At 36.3% G+C, this 12,327-nt stretch overlaps 1 protein-coding gene across 2 annotated transcripts in view; it reads right to left on the reverse strand.

Annotated features, from left to right (window-relative positions):
* pik3cd (phosphatidylinositol-4,5-bisphosphate 3-kinase, catalytic subunit delta) overlaps positions 1-11,689 on the reverse strand; it is a 35,874-nt gene extending 24,185 nt beyond the window's left edge. Inside the window, exons 1-7 of one of the 2 annotated variants that reach the window (XM_055188623.2) lie at positions 11,214-11,689; positions 10,249-10,420; positions 9,769-9,997; positions 7,614-7,840; positions 4,541-4,720; positions 3,536-3,691; positions 1,358-1,447 (exon numbers count right to left, since the gene is read on the reverse strand). In XM_055188623.2, the coding sequence (XP_055044598.2) occupies positions 1,358-1,447; positions 3,536-3,691; positions 4,541-4,720; positions 7,614-7,840; positions 9,769-9,997; positions 10,249-10,389 (1,023 nt within the window). In that variant the 5' untranslated portion in view covers positions 10,390-10,420; positions 11,214-11,689. Of the gene's footprint in view, positions 1-1,357; positions 1,448-3,535; positions 3,692-4,540; positions 4,721-7,613; positions 7,841-9,768; positions 9,998-10,248; positions 10,424-11,213 lie in introns of both variants that reach the window. The other variant, XM_055188622.2, reaches the window with a different exon arrangement.
* Positions 11,690-12,327: the final 638 nt, after the last annotated feature.

Raw genomic sequence — 12,327 nt, forward strand, 5'->3', positions numbered from 1 at the left:
GATGAGCCAAGTTGAGGATTGATTTAAGTCAAACTGCATTAAAAGTCGTTGTTTATTTACTTCCATCATTACTGGTCTTCTCAAATTATACACAAGTTGCTGTTTCTTCTTCGTTTGTGGGTTAACTTGCTAAGCTTCTTCTTCTTTGAAGTTTGCGCTGCTACTATGGTTACACGCGTGGTTACTGCCAACCAGCGGTCTGCGCGTGTGTTTGCACGTCGACGCGAACGACGATGCAAAAGTAAAAATGAAAACCAACGCGGAACCTACGCCGTCACAGCTGCACCATCGCAACTACGCACGGTTATAACGAGCCCTTTAGAAACCAAACCATTTGAAAATCGGTAGAAAATTTAGCAAAATATGGTGATTTAAAAGTACCTGCACCATTAAACTCAATGCTACGAGTGAGCGAGCGCCCTGTGGTAAGATGGCCGCCAGGTGATGACGTTAGAGTCTCCGCCGTAACACATGTAGCCTTTATACATATATATGGCTATGACACACAGATCCAGGAAATGGTTTAAGGATATATTATATTGCTGTTTTTCAAACATTTTCAGGTATTTTCATGATAATAAAGAATATATATAATGATTATGTTTGACGAGTGTTGCTTTTTCAAATGCATGTTATAAATGACTCAAACTAACAGTGATTTCAGATCGATAAGGACTTACCGATCAAAAGTCATAGTACACGAAATAGCTGTGAATAATATCGGCTGTGCTATTCAGAATAGTTATCGGCATTTATCGGTGCACCCCTAGAAGCAACCCGAAATAACCTAAATGTTAATGCTGACAAGTTAAAAGCAAAAAAAAATATTTGCATAAAACAGTCAAAAGAGGAATTCCAATACATGAAGATTCGGAATGATAAAATGCTTTGTCATCCCATTACATTAATTCAACATTATCCATCAGTGCAATGTTTGTTCCTCATGCTAAATGAATAAGCAGATAAAGTAGCCTGTAACTTGAGCTAGCATACGTTTCTCACGACTTTTATAAAGACGACCAATGACTGTTTGCATTGTTGTCGAACTAAAAAAAAAGAAATGATGCAAGTGTTGAACATAAGCAACAGTGCTGGCCTTTTCTAAGAATCTAGGCCCAAGAGAGAGCAGTAAAGCCAGATAGTCACTCCCCACTTCCTGTTTTGATGTTTCACTTAACCGCTTCTGATGAATTATGGGAAATGTGTGGTCAGGGTCACATGACCACAGTGTTCATGATTTCACCCCTCACTACCTGTCACAGTTGAGATGCTAAACAACATAACTGCATCCTACCAACAATACACAGACACACAAACAAACAAACAAACAAACAACTAAACAAAGTAGCACACTAACCTTCATACCCTCATCTGCATTGACTCGACTGCCCTGTAAAAGGTGTATGTGGAACGGCTCCTGGATCGACCACAGCGATGATGTGTTTTGCTGTTGAGAAAAAAATATATATGCATTTAAAATTATCACCCATTTCTTTTTTAGGGTTTCAAGCTTAAAAGCAGGTGTGGGAGTGCACCTGCGTGCGCATGCGAGCGTGCTCTCCGGTTACAGAAAAAACAAAACCAAACATACGAAGGGGGAAACCAACACGTGTGAATCTAGTGTTTCAAAAATTAACCAAGCGGTGAGTTTGGTATAGTAAACATTCTTCAAATGAAAAGTCTGGTGCATCAAACCACCACAGCAGAATACGTACAGTATTTACAGTAGAGGGGTGCTTTTTTAACACAGTCGCTTTTATGTCCCGGGGTGAATTTGATTCATTATATAAACACATTTTATACATAAATGTGATGTGAAAAGAATCAAGGGGAATAGCAGATGTGGACAAAATAACTTAAAGCAGAAAAAAGTAAATAAATAAAAAAAACACAATGGAAATGGGTGATTCTCGCGAAATTAGACTTATGAGGTGTCATGAAACATTTTGATGAAAAAGTAAATGCAAAGTAGGGGTTTCAAAATTAGAAGCATACAGTTACAAACATCTCTTCATGTACTATTTTGCACATGATTTCAAATGACATAATACACATTTTTTTTCTCATTTAAGGGGAAAATTTTCATTACCGCAACGTGTCCATGACTGGATTTGGGTTCTTTGACATGGAAATATTTATAATAAAAAAATCTAAGAAATTTAAAGCTTCAGTGCATTTTATACTACAAACATTTACAGTAAAGAAACATGTGGTATTTGGTGATCATTGGTTGATGCAGAGACAAAAATAAGGAATATAAATGTGTCCAAGAAACATTTTCTCATCCTCCGCAACAATTTTAAATAATTGTTTAAGCCCTCAAGGAACTAACATTTTCAAAAAAAAAAAATGCTAAAAGGGACATAATTGACTGTAACACTCAAGATGACTACCAGGTAAGCAGTTCTTACTTTTTCTCTCCAGATTAAAGTTGAAATTTTGTCTGTCATAGTACCTACACAACTTTTTAGTTCTCATTACCGAAACATGAGTTTGTAAATGCATATATTTTAATGTAATATGTTGCGGTAATGATAATTTTTTATAATGATAATCTAAAAAATGTAATTCTATAGGAAATATTTTTTAAATCCTCTAAAAATAATGGTTATAGTAAGTTCAGACCTTAATCTTATATGTGAAAAAAATTTTGGCTTTAATGGCTTTTTAAAAAAATCTGATGGTGGACACCTTTTAAGTCTGGATTTCCTGAGAATCACCCGAATTCTCACAGCTTTTATCTTTATTTAAAGCTTTGATTGCAGTAGGAACAAATAAATTTTTTAATGGATTAGACCTGCACATCAAGACTCTATATCGCTTTCCTGATGGTAATAATTCAAAGTTAGCATTCATTAGGGCAGTGGTTCTTAAACTTTTTCGGCGTGCGCCCCCTTTGTATACAGTGCATCCCTTCGTGCCCCCCCCAAAGAAAATGTATGACATAAAACCTTCCATAAAGTAATATTTGAATTAAACAAAACATATTAAATTGTACAATTTAGCGCTGTTGGTTAGTAGCCTTATTTTTTTAAGACTTAATTACACATAATTATGATAAATTCATTTATTTTATAAAATGTCATAAAACCGGGGCCACCCCTGTCTCAAGACCCCAGTTTGAGAACCATTGCATTAGAGGTTTCATCCTCAACAAATTTCTTGGCATGGTTTAAATTTGAGGTTAATTTATTCCATTTAGAGATTAGAAGTTAATTTCTATAGGGCAACAACAGTGCCAAAAAATTAAAAACTTTAACAAAAAACATATTCGTATTAAAAAAATTCTATTTCACGATTCAGAAAACGTATACAACCTGCGACAAATACATTTTTACATCTCATTAATTCAAAACACTCCCGTGAAGAGGTCACAGGTGGCCAAATGGGCCTCAAGAGTAAATGATTGTGCGTGTGTCGCATTGCAAAGCGAGTTCAACAGGGTCGGACGCTACAACACAAGCAACAAGAGGAACATGACGAGCAGTTCCCCTGTTAATAACAGATCATATCTGGTGTAAAACCACGTTCTTACCCTTTTCAGAGGCAGAGGGGGAGGTTTGGACTGAGCCCGGCTTCTGGACACCTGATTACTGAGACCGCCCTGTTCCTCCTGGTATTTGACGATGGACGAATGATGGACCATAGTCAGATGTGGAGTGACACCTCCGCGCAAACAAGTAAAAATATACTGGAAAAAGAATTGAAAGAGTCTGGGATCACAAGGGAGATTCAGGTTCAAATCTGTCCCAACTCCCACCACTTCCCACATTAAACCCAAGTGTGACGCTGTCTGTGAAATAAAGGTTAAAGTCTCAATCTAATTTAGGAGCATCAAAGTTTGATTTCAGCCACAATCTTTGTCATGGTCAATATTAAAGATATCAAGGTTATATTTTCACAGAATGTTCTTTACATTATTTAGGATGATTTTTGTAAAAAACAATAAAACGGCTTTAGGTGCATCTCACAAATAACAAATCCACTTTTTTAAATAAAATGTGAATAAACAAACTTAACATTATCATTTCTGAAAATGTGTCCACTTGTGATAATTTCTTAGAAGTACAAGCATTGACATTACAGGACGGAAATGGTAGCAGAGATACCACTGCTTTTATCAGTTCCTGCTTTTCATAACATAGACTATAAAGTACAAACCGACCAGCCCAGTAGTCCTGTAATAATCGCTGTCTAATCCTGCAGCCTGTTATGCAAGTCATATTATCCTCAATGTAGTTGATGTTTTGCAGGCTGGTAAACGTATGTGACTCATTTCTGCAGGTACTGACAGTTTCTGAATCAACAACTGCTTCAGAGGTTTGAAGTCCTTATACTCGATGACCTTTTCAAGTCAAGGCCTCTGAGAAGCTTAAAACTTGCAGATAAATTGAATATAAGAGATTGTAAAGAATACGTGTAAGGAACAGAATACTGTAGGACACAAAACGGGGCAAACGAAACATGTTTTGCGTAGAGCAGACTGGCGTTTTCCGCGTAGTAAATAAAGTTGACGTCAAGAAGATTTCCAGTGACTTACTTTGAACTGGCACAGTGGATAATTTCCATAAATGAATTCCGATCTTCCGTTAACCTGCAGGGCGTAATCCTCCGGCTTGTCCTGCTTTACCGACCGAAACACGGTGGACTTTTTTCTCAAGGCGTTCCGCTTTAGAAACATGGGTAGGTCCTGAGGATCTTGCTGGAGAACGAATGTCTCCTATAAAGAACAAATACACACAATTAAGAAACTATATATTCTTTTGTACATTGTACCCACCCAGATGACCTTTTAAATAATCTTAAAAAAAAAAAAAACTTCAATGAGCACATTAAAGGGACACTCCACGTTTTGAAAATATACTAATTTTCCAGCTCCCCTAGTGTTAAACATTTGATTTTTACTGTTTTGGAATCCATTCAGCTGATCTCCAAGTCTGGCGGTACCACTTTTAGCATAGCTTAGCACAATCCATTGAATCTGATTAGACCATTAGCATTGCGCTAAAAAATAACCAAAGAGTTTAAATATTTTTCCTATTTAAAACTTGACTCTACTGTAGTTACATCGTGAACTAAAACCAACAGAAAATTAAAAGTTGCGATTTAATAGGCAGATATGGCTAGGAACTATACTCTCATTCTTGCGTAATAATCAAGGACTTTGCTGCTGTAACATGGCTGGAGCAGGCGTAGTGATATTACGCAGTGCCCGAAAATAGTTTATCTGCCATTGAAAGTTACTAAGGGGACTATATCTGCCGAGAAAATCACCAGTTTAAGGCTATGTTTACATTAATGCGTTTACCTTTTAAAACGCATTACTTTTGCCACGTTTACGCCTTTCATCTACACTATGCCACCGTTTTCGACCTTCATAAACGGAGTCGTTCGTAAACGCTGAAGTCCCTGTTTTAGTTTGAGAACTCAGACGTTGCGATGCAGTGTAAATAGACGTAGACGGAGTCTTATGTAAACGAACAGCTGATGTTAACGTGACAGCGCATCATTTTCAAAGTAAAAATTATTTTTATTCAGGTAAATGGAGGATTGCAATGGAGGTTTTGCCAAAAATACTAAACATCTACCAACCAGCTATTATAAACGCTATATCAGATTGTTTTAACATGTATCCTTATAGATAATGTTTGTTTTATATTTATGTTTGAGTATTGTTGGGTTTGAATATTGTTGTAATGTTGTTTATGTTTTGTTTAAATTTAGTTAGCTTATTACGAAAGATAGACTGTAATTTTACACGCCATATAGGGCATTGTAAAGGCCAATATGAAGGGAGAATTGTAATGGGTCAGACATTATTTTCGAGTTTAATTTAAGTTTTGTTTGCTACTTTAAAATGAATTTTGTTTCATATAATTTGTCTCTTAATTTGAATTGTTGTTTTGTTGATAAGTTTTGTGAATAAATTAATAAAAACAATAAAATCCATGTCATTTTAATATTTAATGCTTGTTTAGCCGATTGCGCTTTTTGCTATTTCTGTGTTGCTAGCGGAGGCGTGCACGGACCTCGCACACTTTTAAAAATTAACGTCATATTATTTTATTAATACATTGCACACTGAACAGCGACAGGTAAGGCAAGATAAGTTATTTGGTGTTTTTCTCAAGAATACAGTCTTTTCGTACGAACATTTTCAAATGGACTATAAGATCATAAATATGAACTGCGAACAATAAACTATTATAAATATAACAGCGTGAAATGGCTGAAGAGGAACTCTCTACATTAAAGCAATAAGCATTTCTGTAGGCTAAAGCTATACTTCATCTCTTATTATGTTTGATGGAAGTTTGCATTTGCTGAAATTTATTTTTGCTTCAAGTTCGCTACTGTTTAGTACTGTTCACTTGAATGCTTCCTTTTTAAATCATAAACACCTTTCTGTTTGATTTATAAGATCAATTACCTATTAATCATATTAATATGTTGTAGGGGGAGCTAGAACAATATAAGACTTTCCAAACACATTTTTATAAGTTCAAAAATAGTGTCTGTTGTAGTTGCTGTCAAAGGATCCATCCAGGTATGAATTTTTGTCAATATTGCACACCCCTAAGCTGCATAAATGCGCAAAGGTAAGCTTTTATTAGAGTAATACATTATTTTACACTTTTATGCGCATGCCCAGTTTTGTGATTGGTCATATTTCATGAGTTTATGGTCGTGTGTAGTGTGGATGAAGATTCTTTTTAAAATGCCAGTATAAACGAGGATCGTTTTCATTTCAAAACGCCGTTTTAAAACGCAAATGCTCTAATGTATTGTAAACAGGGCCAAAATTTTCTGTCGGTCTAAGTACATGATGTAACTACAGAAGAGTCAAGTTTTATCAGCTGAATGGATTTCAAAAATGAAATGTTTAACTCTAGGGGAGCTGGAAAATTAGCATATTTTCAAAAAAAGTGGAGTGTCCCTTTAATGTTTAAATTAAACATTTGCAATGCTTTATAAAAGTAGTGGTCACTGTTGCGCTAACTCTTATATGTTTGGCAACAACGGCTTTTCTAGGGGCCCCCAACTGTTCGCGATTACGAAAGAGATTGACGATTCAAAAGATCTGAAGAAACCCATTATAGAAACCTTAGTGATACTAAAAATGAAGAAGTCACTGTTATAGTAAGGGTTCACTCACAATAGTAAGATTAATTACTCAGAAAGCAATTGTTTTTCTCTGCAACTACATTTCGGCTTTGATCCATGTTATGCAATGTAAAAACAAGTGCTGCTGGAGTTTTTCTGACTCTTTCACATGACATGAGATTGAAGTAAATAAGTAAATGACATTCATATATAAGTGGGTGGGGGAATGACAGGCAACACAGCACATACAAATACTATGAAAAGCTATGGAAAACTGGGTCACTGTTTGTGCCTGCAGATGCCGCTTAGTGACATCATCAACATGTCAAAACGACTGTTTTGATGATTTGTGATATCAAAGGCAGAAACTTGTCGGTCTAAAATTAGACTTTGTGGCTAAACATGCTTGTTAAACATTGTCAGCAGCACAAAGAGAAAGAATAAGTAATGCATTATAATGTTACATTATACTAGATATTAAATAAAAAAAAGAAATTTCGTAGACTCACATCGCTGCCTTCGAACTTCACATTGACAAAAATCTTTTTAGCACTGCGTGATTTCCCAGACTGTGTCACTGTACCGCACGGCTCCAAGTCACAAGGGAAGTTGTACTCCATCCACTGATACCATGGCAACATCTGACGCACCTGAGCGCGGTCTTCACAAAACGCCCGCATTTTTGTTCGGAATTCGTTTACTTCGTGGTTCTTCTGAGAGTCAAATTCATGATGACCTGTGGAGACACAGTACATTTACATTTATGCATTTATCAGACGGTTTTATTCAAAGCGACTTACACAAAGCGTATACATTTTTATCAGTGCTCCCTGGGTTCGCACCCATGACCTTCTGCACTGCTAATGCAGGAGCTATACAGGACAAAACGTGGATGCTAAAACAACTCTTGTTAAATTAGACCATACTCAAAATTCTTCAAATAAATGAAAACTCAATATCCCAGTGCACACCATGCACACATATTTTATATATTCAAATGTTAATTTGAATCCAGCTTCATAGATAATACGTTCACAATAATAACACTGTAAGTTGTCATTCAAGTAAGAATCTTGAATAGTTCACCAAAATATGAAAATTGGGTCATAATTTACTCTCCATCATGCCTTTCCAGATGTATCCACCTTTTTCTCGAACGGAAGCGGAATCCAGTTCAATAGCCAGCCGGTAGAAAACAGTGTAGTGGGAGCACGCATAAAACATGATTTAAACAGTAAATATTTACTACACTTGCCATGTATGAACCAGTATGAGGATGAAATTAATAAGTGGCTTGCTATATGAAGATATATTCAATCATTTCCTGTTGTTGATCGGAGGTGACGGGTCTTCAATGCGAAAATATAAAAGCACAGAGACATGTATCTTTACAATGGGAAAGTCAGTCGAGTGTTTGCACATGGAATTTACAAAGACTTCATGTTTTTAGCTTTTCAGGGGGATGGTTTAAAAATGTCATAAGTGTCCCTGGTGTGAGGTTTTTTAAACGGCAATTTTTAATGGACTTGTTTATGGCGACACGTCGAGCTTCACGTGGCCCGACACAGTCAGCACATTGTAAGTTATTTGTAGTTAACAAACCATAATAAACATATTAAACTACTACATGTATTGAGTATTGTTTTCGTTTTATTTTCGTTTTGTTTTACACACTAGGTAAAGACATGAGCTTATGAAATTATTTGCTTACTTTTTTTACATTACAAACTATTATAAACAATAACTAAGCAGATTATGTCATATATTTTCTGTACTGTAATCGCATTTTTGTAATAAAATATAGTAGCAGAATAAATAAATCAGCTAAATCAGCATATTTTATTAGCATAATATTAGTTGTTTTTAAACAATTATTGTATTTATTGTTTACTGGCAGCTTCTATGAAAGGTTTTACTGGATGGATTTGTAAATACAGATCATGAGTGCATGTGCGCCACATACACATTCAGTTCTTGTGCATATATTATTATTAAAAAAAAAATTTGTAGAGACTTACTGCGTTTGTATTAGCTATTATGGCAACCCCTAACTGCACAAATTATGTCGGACTTCCTTGATTTCATAATAAACATTAAACTTGTGTCATTCGCAATAAACTACAATAAGCTTTAGTGGCTCACCGGAAGTCGTAAACAAGAAAGCTTAAAGATGGCGGTGCCCACCTTTACGTCAAAAAACAAGGTGGATATAACTTCCTTTCTTAAGTTGAACACAAACAAATAATTTTAGATTAAAATGTTATCTTCTTACGTAGTCAAAGTTAACTTCATGAAAATATTTATTAGCCCCCACTGGAGTCTTTGGATTAGTTAAATGATGAATGGATTTGCTTTTTGAAACTTTGTTAATAACATTTTAATATTAAAATATTTTTTGTGTTCAACTTAAGAAAGAAAGTCGAATACATTTGGATGGCATGAGGGTGAGTAATAATTTTTATATTTTGGTGAACTGTTCCTTTAAGAACATCCACTTGCACGTTTCTATGATGTATGGATTGGATACATGAATATAAACTCGAGATCAATGCAAAATTAACCCTTAAATGTTTTCCTGAATTGTTCCCCCAGCAAAAACAACATAATGGTACAGCGGTGGTAAGCAATAGCAAAGCCATTTACAATCTGCTACGTGAAACAGACCTTTTCCTATGAGCGAGCTGATCTGGGTTGTGATGAGCTTCTCAACTCGGTCCCCTTCTCGTGCCACCAGACAAAAAAATAGCATAAAGGGTTGGACGTCACAAAGTCGACGCCGCTCGTCTTCCAGCTCCTCCCGCTCAGCGGTCATATTGATGCAAGTGAAGACGTAGGCATCAGGGTCACCAAGCGCACTGAAAAGCGGCTCCTCCTTGGCATTTTTCCACAACATCTAAGTAAAAAAAGTAATGAATCAAAGTTAAAATGTGTTGCAATGGCTTTGTTGCTATAGTAAACAATTGTTCTACCGCTTTAGCTTGGCATTCACAATCACCAACATTCTTGCAACCAGCTTTTTGACCAGTACCAAACAACACTTTCAGAACTTGGACTAGCAACCCCGAAGACCAAAAGTTTAGAAATATGCTCTACAACTTCAATGTAGCTCAATTTTTACATCAAAGCGATCAGAGGTCTCCTCACCTTCTTGATGGTACTGATGGTGTCACTACGAGCTACGGTAAAGTTGAGGTAGATCCCCGTGGGGAGGAGGAACTCCATGTTGATCTGTTGCGGACCCTCTCTGTCCCACACATCCTGCATGCCGTAGACCCCCGGCGGCATGATGCAGGAAACTCATCGACAGCCGAGCTCACTGCTGAACACAGACGGACACTTCAGCAAAGATCAAGTGACACAATAATGTTTACTAGCTGTTACAAACCACCGAAGCATTTACACAGAGGCAGGGAGCGACCTCAGGAACCTCAATTAATATGCAGCAAAAAAAGATACAGTACAGCATACGGTGCCTAACAGGACATTCTGCTTGTAAATGTGTAGCAAGGGTTCACCATAATATCATTTACGTGTTCATATCGACCCAAGAATTGGATTAAGTGAAAGTGAGCAGTTAGGGGTTAAACCAAAATAGGCCAAAATGAAAAGCATCTCTTGTATAACAGCTCTATGGTTACAACTAGTTTTACTTTATCAATGGCAAAGAAATATAAAGGGGATTTCGAATGCATTTAGTCATAAACAACATAGGTTACTTTCCCACATGAGATACAGTTTAATATTTATGGATCTATATCATGTTACATTACATTATGGCATATAATATTATATTGCCTATGTCTAGGGCATACTGCAGCTCTGTGATAAATTGTCTCACAGTATAGGGTTACAAAGCCAGAGGGCCAATATCCGAGAAACGTGGCGCACATCATCTCAATATCACCATTTTATAAAGCAGAAGCTTACGTTTTATAAGTCGATACGTATAAGATGCAAAAAAGTCGTAGCGTTAAAAAAATGCACTTGTTCGTTATGATGCATTATTTTAAAATGGCAGGTGTCAACATGTTTTTTGCATAATTCATCACGAATTACCTAATGCACATCGTGATGGTAAACATGAAACAAATGTGATAGTTGTAACTTGCCTTCAAGCCGCGCCGGTTGTTTGATTCATTTGTTCACCATCTTCACCATCTGCGATGCTCCTTTACTTTGACATTGAAAACGAATGTCTTCCGGATGCTAATTGTGGCCAATGATGCAGAATGCAGGGTTTGGTGGATCTGGTTATTTTGGAGATGAAGTGTTTATAATTCCTTTGGTGATTTGTGGAGGTAAAGTGCCTGTCTGCAGTGCGCGTTGCACACCGTGCGTTCCTAACTCGTAGGGATCGTCGACAATAGTTGTGTGGTTTCTCACTCTCTCTTCCTCTTTCTCTCTTCCTCCCGCCAGTCCCCCTCTCTCTCTCTTTTCTCTTTCTCTCTTCACTTGTCATGCCAAATAACACTTACAATTAATCATCTATATGGAGACAAGGGGCCCCACAATGTTAGGAAAAGGCGTTTTTTCACGTTTGTTGTTGATATGTAAAATATACTATTATCAATAAATTACCGTTTTATTTTATATATTTGCATATACAGTGGCGTTTTTAAGTCTAGCGCAAAGAGGCCATAGTGATAGTTCAAAATGTTATTTTATACGTGCGTAACAAATATTTACATTTTTACGACGGTGTGAAACTATAGTAACGGTCCCTAACTGTTCCTCAGCAGCACGCATCGGCGTCTGGCTTCCTTGTCATTTAGGTACACGGCACGCGTGTGACACGCTGCGTTTTATATTAAATAAATATTGGCTTTATTTTATATGCAATCCGTTATAATAATTTCACAATTACTGTAGTCATCTAATACTTTCTATTTGTACATAAGGTATAATTATTTACATCCTCTCCTCTATATATTTTAGATTGAATGTTCAACTTTAAAATTCAAAGCAAAAATGATTGTAGTGGCATTCTGTATGATTATTAACATTGTTAAAAATCTTAAAATAAAAATATGTTATTTATTTGACCTAAATTTGCCACTTGTGTAAATTCTGTTGTTTACTAGCTAAACTATTTCCTCGCATTTAAATAAAAACTGGACAGACTTGTCATCCTGTGAGAGAGTGAAGAAAGATCTATTTCTGGATGCCAATGCCAGCGAATTACGATTATGGGTCCATGGGGAAGTCACTCAGCAACACCGTCAT

This window comes from Misgurnus anguillicaudatus, chromosome 13, assembly GCF_027580225.2.
Source record: "Misgurnus anguillicaudatus chromosome 13, ASM2758022v2, whole genome shotgun sequence".
NCBI classification, from domain to species: domain Eukaryota; kingdom Metazoa; phylum Chordata; class Actinopteri; order Cypriniformes; family Cobitidae; genus Misgurnus; species Misgurnus anguillicaudatus.